This window comes from Girardinichthys multiradiatus, chromosome 3 (genome assembly GCF_021462225.1).
Source record: "Girardinichthys multiradiatus isolate DD_20200921_A chromosome 3, DD_fGirMul_XY1, whole genome shotgun sequence".
Taxonomy (NCBI): domain Eukaryota; kingdom Metazoa; phylum Chordata; class Actinopteri; order Cyprinodontiformes; family Goodeidae; genus Girardinichthys; species Girardinichthys multiradiatus.
This window is the reverse complement of record NC_061796.1, coordinates 2,245,796-2,266,800: the sequence shown is the minus strand read 5'-3', so window position 1 is coordinate 2,266,800 and position 21,005 is coordinate 2,245,796. Positions and strand designations below refer to the sequence as shown.

Here is a 21,005-nt window from a genome sequence, read left to right as displayed (position 1 = left end):
GTCATATTAGCTGCTTTTTGTTTAACTGGTATTTGGTTAAGTATGTGAAACATTTTGCAGGTAGATGCCACCTATGCTTTCTTACAGCTGCTTGAGCTTGTAGAGTGACTTGCATTGATGTGCTTGTGCATGTCCGATTGCGCCTCCAGGAAAACAGTTGTGTGCCCCATTATCGACGTCATCAGCGATGACACGTTTGAGTACATGGCAGGATCTGACATGACGTACGGAGGCTTCAACTGGAAGCTCAACTTCCGCTGGTACCCCGTACCTCAGAGGGAGATGGACCGTCGCAAAGGAGACCGAACGCTACCCGTCAGGTCTGGGAACAGTCCGCACCGCATTCCTTCAGAACATTTTTAACTTATTTCAGCAGGCTGAGCTTGTTCTGCTTCTGTGCAGCTGAGTCTGACCTCTGTTAGATCATGTGTGAAAAGATTTTCCCCAAGAGACAAAATAAAATATCAGTCAAACAACCTGACACAATAATACACCAACTCCATTAATCAGCTGTTTAGAATAACATGTACTGTAAGCTTTAATGTTGCTAATGGGCATTCACAGTTGTATCGAGTAGTCATATATACCAAATCAACTGGAAATGCTTAATCACAAGATGCTTTCAGGGCAGCAGCACTGAATAAACGCAGTTCATAAACTTTCCTTTGTAGCTGACCTCGGTGTCGGTTTATAAGCTCCTGTTTTGTTATACTTGTTGCTTTCCCTCATGCTTTAGACCTTGAAGCAAAAATCAAGAGTTTATTTCTCGCTGTCCATCATCTGCGCTTCCTGCTCTTGTTTCTAAGCATGCTTGATGCCACTTTCCAAGGTCACTCAGATAATATTATGTAACTTGAAGCGCCCTTGTTTTTGCTTCTTTCCCACTGTTCTGCTTTGCAGAATTTTCCTGAGAGTGTTTTGTAAGTGGCCTAAAATATATAAAAATGGGTCGCGGTGTCAGGGCAGAGCAGATTATTTTACATTAGGAGACAAACCCCATTCTGTCACACTGCAGGGAAGACCGTATTGGGAACACACACTCAAAAGCTGTTTAATTTGTAGTTTCGTTAAAATGATCATTAAAGTGAGAAAAAAAGAGGGTTTTATGTAATAATGGAAAAAGCTTTCCAGACCAGCCTATAACTATGTGAAAATGTGATTACACCCCCCTAGTTAGATCATGAGATTAACCACATTTTTGGTTCAGTTTCATTAACCATGCCCAAGTCAGGTTACTTCCACACCTCTATAATCAAGAATTCATGCAAATAGTACCTGTATGACAGCATGAAGTAGGTGATAAGATTTCAGAAAGAACATCTGCTGTTTGAAAGATATTTTAGCACATCTAAAAGTCTGAAAAGGGTTACAAAGCCATTTGAGCGTTTGTGGGATTCCCACACACCTGTGGGAGCCATTATCCACAAATAGAGAGAACATTGAATAGTACTAAACCGTTCCAGAAGAGGCCAGCCTACCAAACTGACTCTAAACGTGCATCAGCAACTAATGAAGTAGTTCACAGAACATCCCAGAACATCTAAAGCACTGCCAACCTCAGTTAACTGCTTCAGTTAGGGTCAGTCTACATGAATCAGCTTGAAGAAAGAAAATGGACAAGAGTGGCAGAGAGGGTTCTTAGGTGAAAAACGAAAGTCACGTATGTAACTACGGTTCTATGAATCCCGGATGACCGCCAGAGATTCTGTCACTCAGAATCCTTGGTTCCGCGAGACAATTCTGTAGGAACAGAGCCTCGGGTGATGTAGGCATATATAGCCTCTGTGGTCATCCGGTGTCACAGGTGTGACTGTTGGTATAATTACTCGAACTGCGCATGCGCGAAGGGAACATTCAGTGCTTTCAGCACCACCCTCTGGCGGTCAGTAGGGATGAAATAGAACTACTACGTTATGGACGCTAGATTGAGCGTTTACTGTTTTAATAATTTTTGGAGAAATTGACTCACTAATGTGAGTGTGGACTGCTATGCTGGAATATACATTATATTTTAGCAGTTCTCAGTCCTGGTACTTAGGGCTCATTGTTCTTGATGTTTTAGATGTGTCTCTGCTCCATCACACCTGATTCAAATGATTTAATAACCTTTTAATAACAGGCTTCTACAGCACTAGGAGTCGGTGTCTGCTAGTGCTGTAGAAGCCTGTTAATAATCCATTTATTTAAGTCCGGTGTTTCTGCAGGGAATCCCTTGAAACATTTAGGACGGTGGATTAAGAAATATTGTACATTTTATTTGTCCCTAACTCATAGGAAACATTATGAGTTGCTTCGTTTCCACAGGCATGAAAAGATTAATTGCCAGTTATCAGAAACGATTGATTGTAGTTGTTGCCACCAAGTATTGCACAACTGGTTATTAGCTTTACTCTTCTCATGGGGGCCAGGCTGGTTTGGGTCTCTTGCTTTCCTTAATAAATGGAATCATCTGAATCATTTGAAGAACTACCTTTTGTATCAACTCAGATTATCTTTGATTGATATAAAACTTTGTTTGATGATCTCAAATACCTTTACACAATACTGTATCCCATAGTTTTTTATTTTGTTTATTTAATGCTATAAATAAAATTCTGTCATTTATTGTGTCCAGAAATGCTGGCAAGTGTTGCTCCTTTTAAATTTCCCAAGATATTTTTAAATTCCTCTTTTTTGTGTGTGTGAAGATGTTTTTTGCAGGAGTATGGAAGCATGAAAGTTGTCATTTTCCTTATTTAACAATATTCCCCATGTCGGTTTGGTTTTGATGCATTGGTAGAATTTAATAATATACTGATCTGGATGGTTTATACTGCATCTGAGTGAATGTCTCTTTACAATAAGACTTCCTTAATAGGTAAACGAGTGAATATAGGGAAATAGGTATAGTAGGCTGATAATTAGTTTGTAAATTAGTTATTATTCAAGCTGGGACGGCCTTATAAACCTGTAATAAGCAGGTTATGGTGCATACTGACTGCTTGCAGTGCTTCTTTTTAATAGCTAAAGTGTAGAAAACCAGCCTTCGTTTTTGCTGTTACAGTGTGACCAAAATCTTTGTGACTAAAGTCACAGTTGTTAACGGTAACATAAAAAACAGAAATAACTTTGAAGTTCCCCTGATGCAAGAAATATCAGTGTGTGGAGCTGCTGTAATCCCTCCAGACAAGAATAAAAAGCTATTTCAGTTCATAGTATAAAGTCTGTGTCCGACTGGAGCGTTTGTGGTCTTTTATGGTCCCAGCATTTGTGTACATCAACTTTTTGATAAGCGTAGGGCTGTAAACGCTGCTTTTTATGAACATGACAGACTCTGTTTGGATAAAGGCTTTATTCAGGATCAGAGCTCCCCTTTAATTTAGTGTCTGCTGTTTGTTTTACTGCTGCGTGTTTGAGTCTCATAAAAACTCTGATTTAATTTTGTTCTGAACAGTTTACAGGACTTTGATGTGTTATCTGCCTTGAGAGAAACACTTCAGTTATCTGTCTTCACCTCTATATTCTCACACAGTTGCTTCTTTAAAATCAACATCTTCTTTCATCTTGTTCCTTACCAGCTTTTTATTCCTAAGCCAAATGCTGCGATGTGCACCGCCATTTCATCTGGGTTTATTTCTACGGGATGTACTGTTTTTTTTTTGCAAGTGTTAACTGAAAGAAGAAAACAGGCAGCAGAGAAAATAGGCCTCCTCTGTAAAGGAGGAGGTCATTGTGTTAAGGGTATAAAGGGGAAGAGAACTGAGACCATTAAACATGGCCATCACAGCAACAGAGTCCATAGCAGAAAAGAGAAGGGAAATGGAAAATAACAGGAAGAAAGTAAAGAACGGGCTGAAATACACTGCTCAAAAAAAAAATAATAATAAAGGGAACTCAAATAATACATCCTAGATCTGAATGAATGAAATATTCTCATTGAATTCTTTGTTCTGTACAAAGTTGAATGTGCTGACAACAAAATCACACAAAAATCATCAATGGAAATCAAATTTATTAACCAACGGAGGCCTGGATTTGGAGTCAAACACAAAATGAAAGTGGAAAAACACACTAGAGGCTGATCCAACTTTGATGTAATGTCCTTAAAACAAGTCAAAATGAGGCTCAGTATTGTGTGTGGCCTCCACGTGCCTGTATGACCTCCCTACAACACCTGGACATGCTCCTGATGAGACAGTGGATGGTCTCCTGAGGGATCTCCTCCCAGACCTGGACTAAAGCATCCACCAACTCCTGGACAGTCTGTGGTGCAACGTGATGTTGGTGGATGGAGCGAGACATGATGTCCCAGATGTGCTCAATCAGATTCAGGTCTGGGTAACGGGTGGGACAGTCCATAGCTTCAATGTCTTCATCTTGCAGGAACTGCTGACACACTCCAGCTACATAAGGTCTAGCATTGTCCTGCATTAGGAGGAACCCAGGGCCAACCGCACCAGCATATGGTCTCACAAGAGGTCTGAGGATCTCATCTCAGAATCAGATTCAGAAAAGCTTTATTGCCAAGTACGTTTTTGGACATACAAGGAATTTGTTTTGGCGTAGTCGGTGCAATACAGTACAAATTAAACAGTATAAACATATCTACAATATAATATAAATATATGTGCACAGTTTTAAGTGAGTGAGAGTAAATATAGAGCAGTATAAGATGCAAGAGCAATACAACAGTGCAGGTGATCATTGTGCAAGTAAAGCAGTGCAAGTAAAGCAGGAGTCCAAGCTGAGCGTTAATGTAACACATAGAGTTACAGGTTACAGGTGTCCTGTCAGCAAAAAAAGGGGGGGTGTGGGGGAAAGGGAGAGTGTCAAGGTGGTTTCCGGGCTTTGTTAACCAGGCTGGTGGCAGATGGGAAAAAACTGTTCTTGTGGCGTGAGGTTTTGGTCCGGATGGACCGCAGCCTCCTGCCAGAGGGGAGAGTCTCAAAGAGTCTGTGACCGGGGTGGGAGGGACCTCGGTACCTAATGGCAGTCAGGTTACCTCTAGCGAGCACATGGAGGGCCATGCGGCCCTCCAAAGAAATGCCACCCCACCCCACACCATTACTGACCCACTGCCAAACTGGTCATGCTGAAGGATGTTGCAGGCAGCAGATCGCTCTCCATGGTGTCTCCAGACTCTGTCACGTCTGTCACATGTGCTCAGTGTGAACCTGCTTTCATCTGTGAAGAGCACAGGGCGCTAGTGGCGAATTTGCCAATCCTGGTGTTCTCTGGCAAATGCCAAACGTCCTGCACAGTGTTGGGCTGTGAGCACAACCCCCATTTGTGGACCTCGGGCCCTCATTCCATCCTCATTGAGTCGGTTTCTAACCGTTTGTGCAGACACATGCACATTTGTGGCCTGCTGGAGGTTATTTTGCAGGGCTCTGGCAGTGCTCCTCCTGTTCCTCCTTGCACAAAGGTGGAGGTAGGGGTCCTGCTGCTGGGTTGTTGCCCTCCTACGGCCTCCTCCACGTCTCCTGGTGTACTGGCCTGTCTCCTGGTAGTGCCTCCAGGCTCTGGACACTACGCTGACAGACACAGCAAACCTTGTTGCCACAGCTCGCATTGATGTGCCATCCTGGATGAGCTGCACTACCTGAGCCACTTGTGTGGGTTGTAGAGTCCGTCTCATTCTACCACGAGTGTGAAAGCACCACCAACATTCAATAGTGACCAAAACATCAGCCAGAAAGCATAGGTACTGAGAAGTGGTCTGTGGTCCCCACCTGCAGAACCACTCCTTTATTGAGTGTGTTTTGCTAATCACCAAAGATTTCCCCCTGTTGTCTATTCCATTTACACAACAGCTGTGAAATTGATTGTCAATCAGTGTTGCTTCCTGAGTGGACAGTTTGATTTCACAAGAGTTTGAGTTATATTGTTTTGTTTAAGTGTTCCCTTTATTTTGTTGAGCAATGTATAGAGCTCTGATGGGATCTGTTGATACTGAGTGACCTTTAAAAAACAGGCTGCTGGGGAATGAAGTGACATGAGCCAGCCTCACTCTTTAATTTATTCCTCTCTCCAGGACTCCCACCATGGCAGGCGGCTTGTTCTCCATTGACAGAGATTATTTTCAGGAGATCGGCACGTATGACGCAGGCATGGACATCTGGGGTGGAGAAAACCTGGAAATCTCTTTCAGAGTGAGCAAACGCAATCAACCAGCATGACTCTGTTCTTGAGTACTATGGCATGATTTCAGGATTGTCAGCTAGGGTTAACAGTCATGCACACACACTCATGCTACACTCTGATCTCAGACCCATTTAGAACACAAACGGCAGCAGTCACCCATCTTTCAACAGAGTCCAACATTTACATGTTCAGTAGACACACTTTACAGCTTTTTACAAACTTCTTCCTCACAGATCTGGCAGTGTGGCGGGACTCTGGAGATTGTCACATGCTCTCACGTGGGCCACGTGTTCAGAAAGGCAACGCCTTACACGTTTCCCGGAGGAACGGGACAGATCATCAACAAAAATAACCGCCGCCTGGCAGAGGTCTGGATGGATGAGTTCAAGAACTTCTTCTACATCATCTCTCCTGGTGAGTCAGGGTGTGTGTGTGTGTGTGTGTGTTCCTGTCTTGGCATCACAGTGAGAACCATTTTCCTGATTTCACCATCAAATTGAGGACCGTTTGTACCAAAGTGAGGACATTTTGCTGGTCCTCATGACCTATTTTGCTAACGGTTAGGTTTAGGACTAAGATGTGAATTGAGTTTAGGTTAAGGTGAGGGTTAGGCATGAACTGGTAAGGGTTAGGTTTAGGGTTATTGTCAGGGTTAGGGCATAGAAAGGGTTGAAAATGACTGAAAATCAATGGAAGTCAACAGATGGTCCTCACTACATATAGCAAAACAAGAGTGTGTGTGTGTGTGTGTGTGTGTCAGTGTTCGTTAAGATATGCATGTAGGTAGTCGTGTGTGGAGGTTAATCTCTGGCAGGTGTGATCAATCCATTAACCTGGTGACAGTGTGATACTGCTGTGGTAGATGAGCAGCGCAGGATGTGTGGCAAGTAATTTCATGCTACAGAAGATCTATTTACCTGATCACACACACGTGCATTTTACTAACTTTAAGAGGACTTTTCGGTTACTTCCATTGACTTCCTTTCGTTTTCCTTGATTTCTAGGGCCTGACCCTTAACCCTAAACCCTTTCATTTTTTTGTTTTCAAAAGATTAGCACTAGTTGGTATTTTCCATCCCAACTTTTTACAACAGTGGTGTTTAGGTGCAGCTGACAGAAGATACATAGGTAAATGCAGTCAATAATGCGGTGATTAGGAGCCTCAGCTGATACCTGGGGTTACATTAATAATTAAATTCTTAATAGAAGACTTAATTACCCAGATAATAACTTCAAAATATTCAACCTAGAGTGGCACTAGAGATTACTGTGCAAGGTTCCCAGCTACAGATAACAGTTGTGTAACAACTGTGAAGCTGTTGAAAGTTTCCACATTAAACAATCATATGCCTCTTTAGTTCATTCAAATTATTTGCAAATATATTTTATTTTATAGAATGTTACAAATATATCTAAATTCACAGAATTATTTCAGAAGCAGAACAGAAATTACTATTAGGCAGTAAAAGCATGATCAGTGCATCTCTAATTATTGCCATTTGAGTCGTCCTCTACGCTACACTAAATCAGCAGCGTTGCTGATTTGATTCAATAAAGTCAAACTGTAAAATGTGAATGAAATCACTGCGGCACAGCAAATGCATACATACAGAATAGAGAAAAGCCAGAAAGTCTTTCATAATTATATTTTATCATTGCACGATAAAATTGACATTAAAGAGTTTTACAGTCCTCAGTTTTTATACTGTGAACACCATATTGTCTAAAGGGCATAAAAACAAAACTTGCAGTAAAAATAAAAAGTACTCATCAAATACCTGCACTAATTAAATTAAGTAGTGCAACTTGAACAGCACACAAAAACAATTCCAGTCATCAATCCTACTTTAAAACAGAAATGCAGTGTTTACTGATGCTGCATTGATGGTGGGATCAACAGGTGGGAAATGATTTAAACTCTCCCAACCATTTGCATCCATCACTAATTTATGTATTATTATCACAGGATGATTAATGGTTAATCACTCACTACCCACCCCAACTACTGAGGCTATTAGATTTTTTTAAATTAGTGTCTCAAGGAGATGTCTTCACTGTTTTACACTACTGGTCAAACGTTTTAGAACGCCTCTCTCATTTAATAGTTTTATTTATGTTGTATGTAAATTCTCACTGAAAGCATCAAAACTGTGAATGAACACATATGGATTTATGTAGCAAACAAAAAATGTAAAATAACTAAAAATATGTTTTAGATTTTAGATTCCTTAAAGTAGCTGCCCTTTGCTGTGATGGCTAAAATATTGACTCTCAATGAGCGTCTGGGAAGTGCTTTCAAGACTCCTGGAAAACCATTCCAGGTGACCACCTGATGGAGAGAATGCCAAGAGAGCAATGCAGTAATCAAAGCAAAAGGTGGCTGTTTTGTAATAATTTAAAATATAAAAATGTTTATAGTTTATATAGTAAATAAAAAGTGTGACATAATTCCATGTGTGTTTATTTACAGTTTTGAAGCCTTTGGTGAGAATATACAATGTGAATTGTCATGAAAATAAAGAGACAAAATCCTGGTTCATGCAAAGCAACAACTTTACTGCAGTTGGTCCAAACATTAAAATCAATTAAAACCAATCAGCTTTTAGCTCTGAACTGCTGCTGCTATGTAAAGCCATCCGTGGAAAGCCTGTCTCATTGTTAAAATAACACGGTTAGTAACACATGTGTTTGGTTGTGTCCTGGCATGTTTGTTAAATACACTCAAGTTAAAAACTGACCAAACACACACTTGCAAACAGTTACAAACACATTTCCTCTTTCTGATTGGGAAACAAGCCATGGTTGGATATCCAACGTCAGCTGGCATGGAATGCTGCCGGGAACCACAGGAAGCTGTTCTTGCGGTCAGCCAACAGTTTTACAGTCAGTGGTGAAAAGTCTCGTTGGACTGTTAATATTTCATTGGTGGTTATTAATGTATCAGTATTTTAACAAGCAAGGCGGGAGGGAATTGTAGAAGAGATGAGCTGAGGCTGAGACAGCCATGGTATCCCGAGGGATAGACGGGAGTTCTGAGAGTTTGGGCTTGTCCGGTTGGTTCAGACTGAAGAGGGAGCAGCCTGACTGCATTATTAGGCTGCTGGAGAGCTGCAATGAGACTCACAGAGAGGAACTGAGCCAATTACTCCAGTGGAATAGCAATCTTGCTGGGTCATCCTGACATTTGGGTATCACTTCTAAACTGCTTGCACTCACCTTATTTTAAAACAGACATTCATAAAAAGATTAGTGCTCAGAAAACGTAATAAAGAATCATTTTCTCTATAATTATGGGGCAGAAAAATCTCCACTCTCTGCAAATAAACCTGTTTAAAAGTGTATATTTTTTTCCCATTCATTATTTGTCTTTTCTTGGACAAACATGGCAGGTCTGTCAGACTAATAAAAGCTGTCATGAAAACATGTCATATTGAAGAAAGAAAACTCTGACCTCATAGATTACACCTCACTGGAGGTTCTGTCAAGTTTCTTGTGTGCTCCAAGACTCCTGTCACTGTCAAATGTCTAAATGAAGTCATGAAAAACTGAAAATTTACAAACCAGGTCTCTGAATGTTGTTGCTTTCAAGAGTGGAAGCAAGAATAACTCCTAACAGGACATTAGAATAACACATAAAAGGTTTGGATAAGGTGTGGATAATAAGGTTCTCATCTTTTTCTATACTTTATATAAATGAGCAAACAGACGGGTCTTCTGCTGAATGCCTACTGTTGGTTAAGATATGGTGCGTTGTATCCTTACTCACATTTTGTCACATTATAACCACAAAAGTGTGTATTTTATTGGGTTTTCATGTAACGGACCAACACACCATAGCATAACTGTGAAAGGAAAGAAATGGGCTACATACTGACTTAGAAAATGTTATCAAAGTAAAATCTCAAAATTCCAGCATGCATTTTTATTTGGCCCACAGATTTAATGCTTCGTAAAACCAACTTCTGTTGCCATTACAGCTGGAAGTCTTTTCTGAATGTTTCTACCAGCTTTGCACACCTGGAGACGTACGTTTTTTTTGCCCGTTCTTTTTGCCTAATAGCTCAAGCTCAGAAAGTCTTGCCACATATTCTCAACTTTTATTCTGGATTTAGGTCTTTACTCTGACTGTGCCATTCAACAACACATTAGTGTGATTTGATATAAACCTTTATTTTGTGGCTCCAGGTGTATATTTTTGGGTCATTGCCCAGCTGAAAGGTGAACATGCACTGTTATTTAGCAAATTTCATGTACATTTCACGCCAAAAAGTTAGTTTTGGTTTCATCTGATCAGAGAACCTTCTTCCACATGTCTGCCGTGCCCCCTAAATGACTTGTTGCTGATAGGACTTCTTATATCTTTCTTTCATCAATTAGCTTTTCTTCTAGCTGCTCTTCAATGAAGACCACAATTGGTGTGCAGAGACAGAATGAGCATTACTCTTTCTGTTTTCAGAAGCTGGATCGAACCGTTTCTTTGAGATGTTCACATTTTTGGAATGTTGTTTCATATTCTAACCCTGCTATGAACGTTGTTATAAGTTTCTCCATGACCATGGTGGGTTCCTTGGTCCTCATGACGCCCTTATCTGAATCGATATGCAAGTTAAATTATTCCGATATTTATTGGATACAAAAATGAAAAACATCTTAAACTTTGTGTTTGTTTACCACATAAACGTACAATCACATTTATTGAAGTTTGTAGTTGAAACATCACAGAATGTGATAGTTACTCATGCACAGCACTGTTTAAAGTCACAGGAAATAAAACCCTGTTTTGTTTTGTTTTATTTTAAAGTTATTAGGAACACATCATTTTGTTTTGACTCAACTGGATTTTACTCGACTCTCACACATTTTCAATGAAGTTTACATGTTATATAATCTTACAGTGATCATGGCAGCTTCGAGGCAGTTTTCCACATTAATGTCTGTGTTTGTGTGTCTCCAGGTGTGACCAAGGTGGACTATGGTGACATCTCATCTCGCTCCGCTCTGAGACAAAAGCTCCAGTGTAAACCCTTCAGCTGGTATTTGGAGAACGTCTACCCCGACTCCCAGATCCCCAGGCACTATTACTCCCTGGGAGAGGTACTCTCGCCAACACATACAGGTCCTTCTCAAAATATTAGCATATTGTGATAAAGTTCATTATTTTCCATAATGTCATGATGAAAATTTAACATTCATATATTTTAGATTCATTGCACACTAACTGAAATATTTGAGATCTTTTATTGTCTTAATATGGATGATTTTGGCATACAGCTCATGAAAACCCAAAATTCCTATCTCACAAAATTAGCATATCATTAAAAGGGTCTCTAAACGAGCTATGAACCTAATCATCTGAATCAACGAGTTAACTCTAAACACCTGCAAAAGATTCCTGAGGCCTTTAAAACTCCCAGCCTGGTTCATCACTCAAAACCCCAATCATGGGTAAGACTGCCGACCTGACTGCTGTCCAGAAGGCCACTATTGACACCCTCAAGCAAGAGGGTAAGACACAGAAAGACATTTCTGAACGAATAGGCTGTTCCCAGAGTGCTGTATCAAGGCACCTCAGTGGGAAGTCTGTGGGAAGGAAAAAGTGTGGCAGAAAACGCTGCACAACGAGAAGAGGTGACCGGACCCTGAGGAAGATTGTGGAGAAGGGCCGATTCCAGACCTTGGGGGACCTGCGGAAGCAGTGGACTGAGTCTGGAGTAGAAACATCCAGAGCCACCGTGCACAGGCGTGTGCAGGAAATGGGCTACAGGTGCCGCATTCCCCAGGTCAAGCCACTTTTGAACCAGAAACAGCGGCAGAAGCGCCTGACCTGGGCTACAGAGAAGCAGCACTGGACTGTTGCTCAGTGGTCCAAAGTACTTTTTTCGGATGAAAGCAAATTCTGCATGTCATTCAGAAATCAAGGTGCCAGAGTCTGGAGGAAGACTGGGGAGAAGGAAATGCCAAGATGCCAGAAGTCCAGTGTCAAGTACCCACAGTCAGTGATGGTCTGGGGTGCCGTGTCAGCTGCTGGTGTTGGTCCACTGTGTTTTATCAAGGGCAGGGTCAATGCAGCTAGCTATCAGGAGATTTTGGAGCACTTCATGCTTCCATCTGCTGAAAAGCTTTATGGAGATGAAGATTTCATTTTTCAGCACGACCTGGCACCTGCTCACAGTGCCAAAACCACTGGTAAATGGTTTAGTGACCATGGTATCACTGTGCTCAATTGGCCTGCCAACTCTCCTGACCTGAACCCCATAGAGAATCTGTGGGATATTGTGAAGAGAACGTTGAGAGACTCAAGACCCAACACTCTGGATGAGCTAAAGGCCGCTATCGAAGCATCCTGGGCCTCCATAAGACCTCAGCAGTGCCACAGGCTGATTGCCTCCATGCCACGCCGCATTGAAGCAGTCATTTCTGCCAAAGGATTCCCCACCAAGTATTGAGTGCATAACTGTACATGATTATTTGAAGGTTGACGTTTTTTGTATAAAAAACACTTTTCTTTTATTGATCGGATGAAATATGCTAATTTTGTGAGATAGGAATTTTGGGTTTTCATGAGCTGTATGCCAAAATCATCTGTATTAAGACAATAAAAGACCTGAAATATTTCAGTTAGTGTGCAATGAATCTAAAATATATGAATGTTAAATTTTCATCATGACATTATAAAAAATAATGAACTTTATCACAATATGCCAATATTTTGAGAAGGACCTGTACATATCTACACCACGGTCCACTGTGCTTTAGTAAGTGATCCTTACTCTGATCTGTGTGGGTTTGCCTCAGATCCGTAACGTGGAGACCAACCAGTGTTTGGACAACATGGCCCGCAAGGAAAATGAGAAGGTCGGCATTTTCAACTGCCACGGCATGGGAGGCAACCAGGTAAGAAGGCAATTCTTGTTCTTAAAATAAATGTGTAAATGGTGTATAAACTCATTTAACAGCATAATTGAAACAATTTTTATTCTTTAAAGAGGTCAGATGCTTTTGGGTAAGATCAACGGTCAGTTTTTCAGAGGGCTTTATAGTTACGGCAGAAGGCAAACGTTTTTATTCAAAACGAACAATGGGCAGAAAGATTACCAAGATGAAAACTGAGACAATAAAACTAACAATTATTACATTATTACTAAAAAATGTGTTGATGATAAAATGTCCCTTTAAGAAATTCAACTTACAAAAATCTAACTATATAAAGCTGTTTTTTTATTTAACCTTTTTCCCCTAAATCTGCATTCAGTGGAAGACGTTTGACCCGACTTCAAAGTGTCTGGATTGATGTACAACTCTACACATAAGCACTGAGAGAACAGTCTGTGCACCATTTCAACAGCATATTAGTTTTATTAGTTGAAATCAGGCTCCACAGTGGCGCAGTTGGTAGCACTGTTGCCTTGCAGCAAGAAGGTCCTGGGTTCGATTCCCGTCCGGGGATCTTTCTGCATGGAGTTTGCATGTTCTCCCCGTGCATGCGTGGGTTCTCACCGGGTACTCTGGCTTCCTCCCACAGTCCAAAGACATGCCTGATAGGTTAATTGGTCACTCTAAATTGCCCTTAGGTGTATGAATGAGTGTGTGCGTGGTTGTTTGTGTGTTGCCCTGTGATGGACTGGCGACCTGTCCATAGACTGCTGGAGATAGGCACCAGCTACCCCACCACCCACTATGGAATAAGTGGTAGAAAATGACTGACTGACTGACTAGTTAAAATCATGTAGACAACCCAAGGCTAGCATGGGGTTCAACGTAAAATACATCCCAGGTATGAAAAATACTTTTACTTGCCTGGGTTGTTATAGGTCATACGGTGCTTTGCAGGATGTTCTTACCCTTTTATTTTTTTAAGGTTTTACCATGTTACAAAAACAAACGTCTCTGTATTTTATTGGCACGTTAGGAGGAGCTGGAGAGATCCCAGGTCAGGTGGGAGAACTTGTTGACCGGACAGCTTCTAGTTTTTCACTCCAGATATCTGGGCTTTATGGACGAATGGCAAGAAGAAAGAAATTACAGAAGAAAATTAATTAGAGGTCCAGTTTAAAGTTTCAAACCATGTAGTGTCATTTCGCATCCACTTTATGACAATGAAATTTGTGTTAGTCTATCACATAAAATCCCAATAAAGAAAGCCGACGTTTATGGTTTTTAACGGGACACAATGTGAACAGGTCGAACAGGTGTGAAGCCCTTTGCACGGTACTATGTCTGCCTGAAGGTACCACACCAGCATGTTTTATCAAATAGTAATTTGAATGTGCAAAATGTTCTTCCACAGCTTGAAATAACACATGTTCAAGATTTTGTTTAACTAATAGCATCAGTATGACAGACTTCTGCACAATCCTTGTGCAGAAGCTACTTTAGGACATTCTAAACTGGGAGTCTTTGGGATACACACTAAGATACAGATTGGTGCGTGTTTGTTTGACCTGCAGGTTTTCTCCTACACGGCCAACAAAGAGATCCGGACAGATGACTTGTGTTTAGATGTCTCCAAGCTAAATGGACCTGTCATGATGCTAAAGTGTCATCACCTTAAAGGCAACCAGCTGTGGGAATACGATCCTGTGGTGAGTGGGATAGATTTCTGACATACTGCTCAACTCTACTTGGAATTTTGATGCTGTGCAATATTGGGATGAAGATTTATGCACTTAGTGTTAAGGATGTAAACAAATTATTCTATAGCTGGATCTGCAGCACCCCTCACACGTGTTCCCCAACACGCTCCCACCCCACACCCCCCTGTCTGTGCAGAAGCTGACTCTGGTCCACGTCAACAGTAACCAGTGCCTGGACAAGGCCAGCGAGGAGGACAGCCAGGTGCCCAGTGTCAGAGACTGCACACACTCACGTTCCCAACAGTGGCTGCTGCGCAATGTCACACTACCCGAGGTCTTCTGACCACACTCTGCACACTCCCTAACATACACTCCCACACACACACACACACACCCACAGTGGCCCAAAGCGAGCAGTCAGGCTAATGGGCATGTTTTATTCAATTTGGGCACGAGGACAGAGACTTCCCTGGAGGGGATTCAGGAGGACGGATGGGACGGTACTACCTCTGCTAGAGATCAGAGGAAGAAGAGTCTTCAAGCTTCCTCAGAGCGAACAGAGAGGACTGTAGAGACTCCTACTAAGAGACCATATCTGTTGTTTTACATTTGTTTTGTTCTTATTTTTTAAGAAGAGATTTTAAGAGTGACTGGCTCCTGCGGGTAAATACAGGACCGTGGAGTCGAGGTTCTGTGCACAGCTTCCCTTCAGCTCATCACTTAACGTTTACTGACTGCCTCCGATCAGCGTGTGTGCACTTATCTGTGTGTTTGAACTGAGATGAATGTATGCTTTTAGAAGGGGCCTGAATATTTTTGGGTTGTTTTTCCTCAAGTTCTTGTTTTTTAAGTTAATTTTATAACTGATATTGAACACAATGTTTTATGAAGAAGAATGCATGTTTGACTGGGTGTGTGAGAGATTACGTCTTGTGTGTGTGTGTGTGTGTGTGTGTGTGTGTGTGTGTGTTGACGTGTCAGAGTCCCTCCTTGCGGTCTTGCAGCAGTGTATGTCCCCCTCTGGTGTTACATCTCTGTATCTCATCTTACAGACTGCAGCCTCCACGCTGGGGAATTTAAAGGGGAGGGGAGGGCACATAATATGAACAGAAAAATAAGAAAACTCATCTGGACGTCTGCCAACAGCAGAAATGTAGAGATAGAGAAATATGTTTGTGATATCTTCCGATTTCCTTGTGCAGTTTTTACATGCCTGTCTGTTTCTACTGTTTCATTAACCTCTTAGTTTGTCTGTTTTCTTTAAAGAACATACAGCTCGCGTAAACATTAACAGGCTGTCCGCATATTAAGCTGATACTTACTGCCTACAGTGGAGTTTAACCATTAGAAACTCTCCTGTACAAACACTATAAAGCCACACACATTCTGTAAAAGGGAGTTCATACAGATGCATCTCAGTAAATAAGATCATAAAAAAATATTTCAGTAACTCAATTTAAAAAAATGAAACTCGGAGTATGTAGACTTCTCACACATATTGATTAATTCAAATTTTCTTTTGATGCTTCAGGCTTACAATGTATAAAACCCTCAGAAAAGGATATTTATTACAGAAACATCAGGTTATTGGAAGCATGTCCATGTGCTGTGTGGTATATGTACTCAGTAGTCGCATTCCTTTTACATCAATGCTGCGATGCATGGAGGCAGTCAGCCTGTGGCTCTGCTGAGGTGCTTAGGAAGAATAGGCTGTTTAACTAGCAGCTCTCATCTGATCTCCATGGTTACCTTGCTGATAAATAAAATAAACATCTTCATGAAGTTCATCTGCAAATGGAGGAAGGAGGGGCTCTAAAGGTTCCTAATAAATGGCAGTGCTGGCTTTAGAAAGATGACTGTGGTTTCATCATCACTGACTATGCAAACTTACGCTGGAATTCAAGCAACTTGGACTGTGTGCTTCTCCACTCTTCCTCCAGACCTTGAGACCTTGGTTTACAGATGAAATGCAAAATTGCATCTGAGAAGAGGACTTTGGACCACTGAGCAGCGTTTTGTTTGTCTCCTTAGCACAGGTAAGACACTTCTGAGGTCTCTGGTTCAGGAGTACCTTAACACAAGCAAAGTAACAGCTGTCATAAAATCCCAAGCTGTAGTCAGACCATTTGGGTTTAATGATGCATTTGAACCATTATTTTTCCAGGTTGTAATGGGTATGACAACATAAAACTTCAGTGATATTGGAAAACAAGAATATGTTTGTGAGTGGTGGTTGTTGACAGTTTAACTCTAGCTGCAGTCCACTCCTGGTGAATCTCCACCTGATTTTTTTGAATGGGCCTTTCTTCATAATCCTCTTAAGACCACGGACATCCCTAAGTTTCTAAAACATTTTTCCTTCCACTAAGCTTTCCTTTATAATGCTTGTATCTAGAACTGGATAATGACCTTTTGTGACTTATCCTCCATATGGAGGGATGTCCATGACTCCCCACTGGACAACAATATAATCAACAGTCTTTCCTATAATGTTGGAGAAAATATTTCTACATTGAAACCACATTTTAATTGGTCTTAAGTAATATTATAATTTTCTGGGAAACTGAATGTTGGGGTTTTATTAGGTATGCACCATAATCATCAAAATAAAAAGTAACACCAACTATCTGTAATGAATGCATAAAGTTGAGTTACTGAAATAATTTAACTTTTTATTGTCAATCCTATTTGTTGAGATGCAAATGTAATCCCATATCGACCTCTTTTATGAAATACACTCCAAGGGCTTCTTTCCTGCAGTGGAGTGTGTGGATGCATCTGTGCAGGTGTGAATGTGCTTTTCTTCAGTACTTATCCCAGTTTTTCATCCATGATTACTAGGTCAAACTTGATTTATTTTTTTTATGGCAAACAGAACCTACTGCTGACTAAAGATCAGCATACCCCTGCTTTCATATCTGTGCAGACATATCGGCAGCAGTACAGCTGCTGTTAGGATACATAAGCAGTGTTTATTTGGTGTTTTAGGAAAATTAGATGGTAAGGGAATAATTGGAGAGCTAGAGGGAGCAGACCATATCTTCACTTATAATCACTTTTTTGTTTTGCAAATTTCTACATTCATATTTCAGTTTCAGACAAAAGAACTGTCATCATTTCAACCTTCATGATACTGTGTTTTTGTTTTGTTGTCACTCCTGCTGCTGTAAGTCAGCATGAGTCATTTTGTAAAGGTTTAAAACATTTCAGCATCCTCCAGTGGAGGAAGGGTTTACACGCCATGCAGACTTTTCTTTGATCGACAGAGAGGAGGCCATCGACAGGACTTTCATATCAGAGCGAGTGACTGTGGCGGTGAAGATGTTTTTGATAGTGAGACCGAGGGAGTGTCTCATTTGTTCCCATGTTGGGGGCCGTGGAGAGGGCGAGGTTAAAAGGAACTGACATGTCCAGGCTTCCACACTGAGCTGATCCAAATGTAGAAAATAAAGGTGAAAAGGTTTACAGAAGGACTTGAGAAGTGTGTTGATTTTTCTGCACAAACAGTACAACAGTTCTCTGACAAGCATCAAGACTTTTCTCTGTTATGCCAAACTCTACAGCTCCAGTCAGAAATGTGTATAAATACCACTCAAAACCCCAATCATGGGTAAGACTGCCAACTTGACTGCTGTCCAGAAGGCCACTATTGACACCCTCAAGCAAGAGGGTAAGACACAGAAAGAAATTTCTGAACGAATAGGCTGTTCCCAGAGTGCTGTATCAAGGCACCTCAGTGGGAAGTCTGTGGGAAGGAAAAAGTTTGGCAGAAAACGCTGCACAACGAGAAGAGGTGACCGGACCCTGAGGAAGATTGTGGATAAGGGCCGATTTCAGACCTTGGGGGACCTGCGGAAGCAGTGGACTGAGTCTGGAGTAGAAACATCCAGAGCCACCGTAATCAGGCGTGTGCAGGAAATGGGCTACAGGTGCCGCATTCCCCAGACCTGGGCTACAGAGAAGCAGCACTGGACTGTTGCTCAGTGGTCCAAAGTACTTTTTTCGGATGAAAGCAAATTCTGCATGTCATTCGGAAATCAAGGTGCCAGAGTCTGGAGGAAGACTGGGGAGAAGGAAATGCCAAAATGCCAGACGTACCGGTCAAAAGTTTTAGAACGCATTTCTCATTTATTGGATTCCTTTATGTTTACAACTATTTTTGAAGCAAACAAAAAATTGTAAAATAACTTTAAATGTGTTTATATTTTAGATTCCTTAAAGTAGCCACCATTTGCTGTGATGAGTGAAATATTAACCTTTGGCCGTCTCTCAATGAGCGTCTGGGAAGTTCTTTCAAGACTCTGATTCAAGAAAATCATTTCAGGGGACCACCTCATGAAGCTCATAGAGAGAACGCCGACAGATAAAAGCAGTAATCTGAGCAAAGGGTGGCTACTTGGAAGAATCTAAAATATAGAAATGTTTAGTTATTTCACACTTTTTGTTTACTACATAATTCCATGTGCATTCATTCATAGGTTTGTTGCCTATGGTGAGTATCTACAATGTAAATAAAGAGACCTGTAAAGTGAAAAGGCGTATCTGAAACTTTTTACCAGTAGTGTAGGTATCAAAGGCATGAATGTCGAATCAACATTGAGATTTAATGATGCATTTGAACCAATATTTTTCCAGGTTGTAATGGTTATAAAACTTCAGTGATTTTGGAAAACAAGCATTGAGGAGCGCTGTGTGGCTTAGTAGGTGGATCGAGCCTTTGTCCGTGTTTCTGTCCCACCTGCAGGTCCCCCCTCAGGCTGTTCACTGTATCTCTTCCCAACAATTGGGTTGAACTTCCTGTGATTTTCTAGAATCTACACAGGGTCGATGATATACCTTTAAGCTCAAATATATACATATAACCCCGTTTACATTTGAATAAATGGCTTGCTGCAAATTGCCCTGCAGCCACACCTTATTTCTGGCTGGATATAGAACTCTTCGTCTGGTTAAGGATTGCTAAAGCTTTTCTTAAACTGGTTGGTTTCCTGGAACGGACACATTTAGGTATAGTCAACACATTTTCAACAGGGTTCAGGTTGGTGCCATTCGTGAAGCTTAATGTCTGCCTGTTTGATCCATTCCCAAAGCTTTGATGTCTTTTGGATCATCTTTCCAATTGTTTCTAAGTTTCAGTCATGTAGCTCAGGGGTCTCCAACTCCAGTCCTCTAGAGCCAATGTGTCCTGCATCCTTGTTCCAATAAACTGGCAGCAAAACAAACCCTTGGCATAATGCTACCACTACCATGCTTGACAATGGCTACAGGGTTTTTCAGTTCGAAGGTCTAAGTTATAGCTCAAGTTTAGGGTCTTCTGACAATAAATCCCTTCTCCCATGTGGGTGGATACAAATTGCAGTCAATTTTAAAGGGTTGGGTTTTGGAGGGGTTTCTTCTTTCTGGGTCAGCAACTTCTAGGTATGTATAATTTTAACACTGTGCATTAGTGAAAATCACAATTACCTTTTTGTTTGTTTTTAAGTATTTAGGAAGCATTTAAGCCGTTTCTTGTCTATTCCACCCCAAGAAAGGACAGAATTATGACATCCGTGACCAGAACTGAGAACTTAATCTTATTCCTCATCTCTCAGATCGGATTTTAGTTGAAGCTACACAAAGATGCTTCTAAATGTAATCTGGCAAATTCAGGATACTCTTAAAAGGGTTGTTTATAAAAATTATAACCAATATTTTATAAATGATGTTCATTTCTTGTAGTCTATGCATTAATTCTGTGTTTTGTAAGTTACGAAAGAAGATGCCATTTCTTCATTCTAAAACCTCAAAATGATTAAAATATGGACCCTATTCTGATCCCTCAGTTTGTGAAGCACAGAGAGCTAATTGTGGCTTTAAGTTCATGGCCTGTATTCTGTTGAGGTTTTTGATACGGGCCCTATGGGCAGTTTCCCAGGGCGGTAATGAGAGCGAGGTGGACATGCACCAGATAAAAACAGAAATATAGTTTATCTGTCAGTTGTGGCCTAGTTGGAAGCCTGCTGAGGGTGTGATTTATCCAAGAACTGCCACTGCCCTTGTTCTATATAGATCTATGGAGGGAGACTTGCATTGTAGTAAGATGACAACTACTGAATATTTCCCCCCAGTTGCTGCAAAAACGGCTTTAAAGTCAGATTAACATTATTTGTCTAAGGATATAAACGATGAGGTTTTTTTCAAATTTATTAAACTGCAACCTAGATCTGAAACTTCTTTAATAATTTGCTCCAATATTTAGTTTTCTGTTAGTATATTATTTTTGAAATATTAACATCAATCAGGCTTTGTGTTTGATCAGACTTGAATCAG

At 40.9% G+C, this 21,005-nt stretch overlaps 1 protein-coding gene and 1 long non-coding RNA gene across 6 annotated transcripts in view; one reads left to right on the top strand and one right to left on the bottom strand.

Annotated features, from left to right (window-relative positions):
• galnt1 (UDP-N-acetyl-alpha-D-galactosamine:polypeptide N-acetylgalactosaminyltransferase 1) overlaps positions 1-15,657 on the top strand; it is a 69,994-nt gene extending 54,337 nt beyond the window's left edge. For 4 of the 5 annotated variants that reach the window (XM_047361108.1, XM_047361109.1, XM_047361110.1 and 1 more), the window contains exons 8-14: positions 150-320; positions 6,014-6,131; positions 6,357-6,537; positions 11,078-11,217; positions 12,919-13,017; positions 14,571-14,705; positions 14,824-15,657. In XM_047361108.1, coding sequence (XP_047217064.1) covers positions 150-320; positions 6,014-6,131; positions 6,357-6,537; positions 11,078-11,217; positions 12,919-13,017; positions 14,571-14,705; positions 14,824-15,039 — 1,060 coding nt within the window. In that variant the 3' untranslated portion in view covers positions 15,040-15,657. The remainder of the gene's footprint in view (positions 1-149; positions 321-6,013; positions 6,132-6,356; positions 6,538-11,077; positions 11,218-12,918; positions 13,018-14,570; positions 14,706-14,823) is intronic. The other variant, XM_047361112.1, reaches the window with a different exon arrangement.
• Positions 15,658-16,747: 1,090 nt separating this feature from the next.
• LOC124865742 lies at positions 16,748-18,922 on the bottom strand. Its single transcript, XR_007037653.1, has 2 exons — positions 18,791-18,922; positions 16,748-18,287 (listed from the first exon to the last, which is right to left on the bottom strand). It is a non-coding gene; the product is annotated as an uncharacterized LOC124865742 (long non-coding RNA).
• Positions 18,923-21,005: the final 2,083 nt, after the last annotated feature.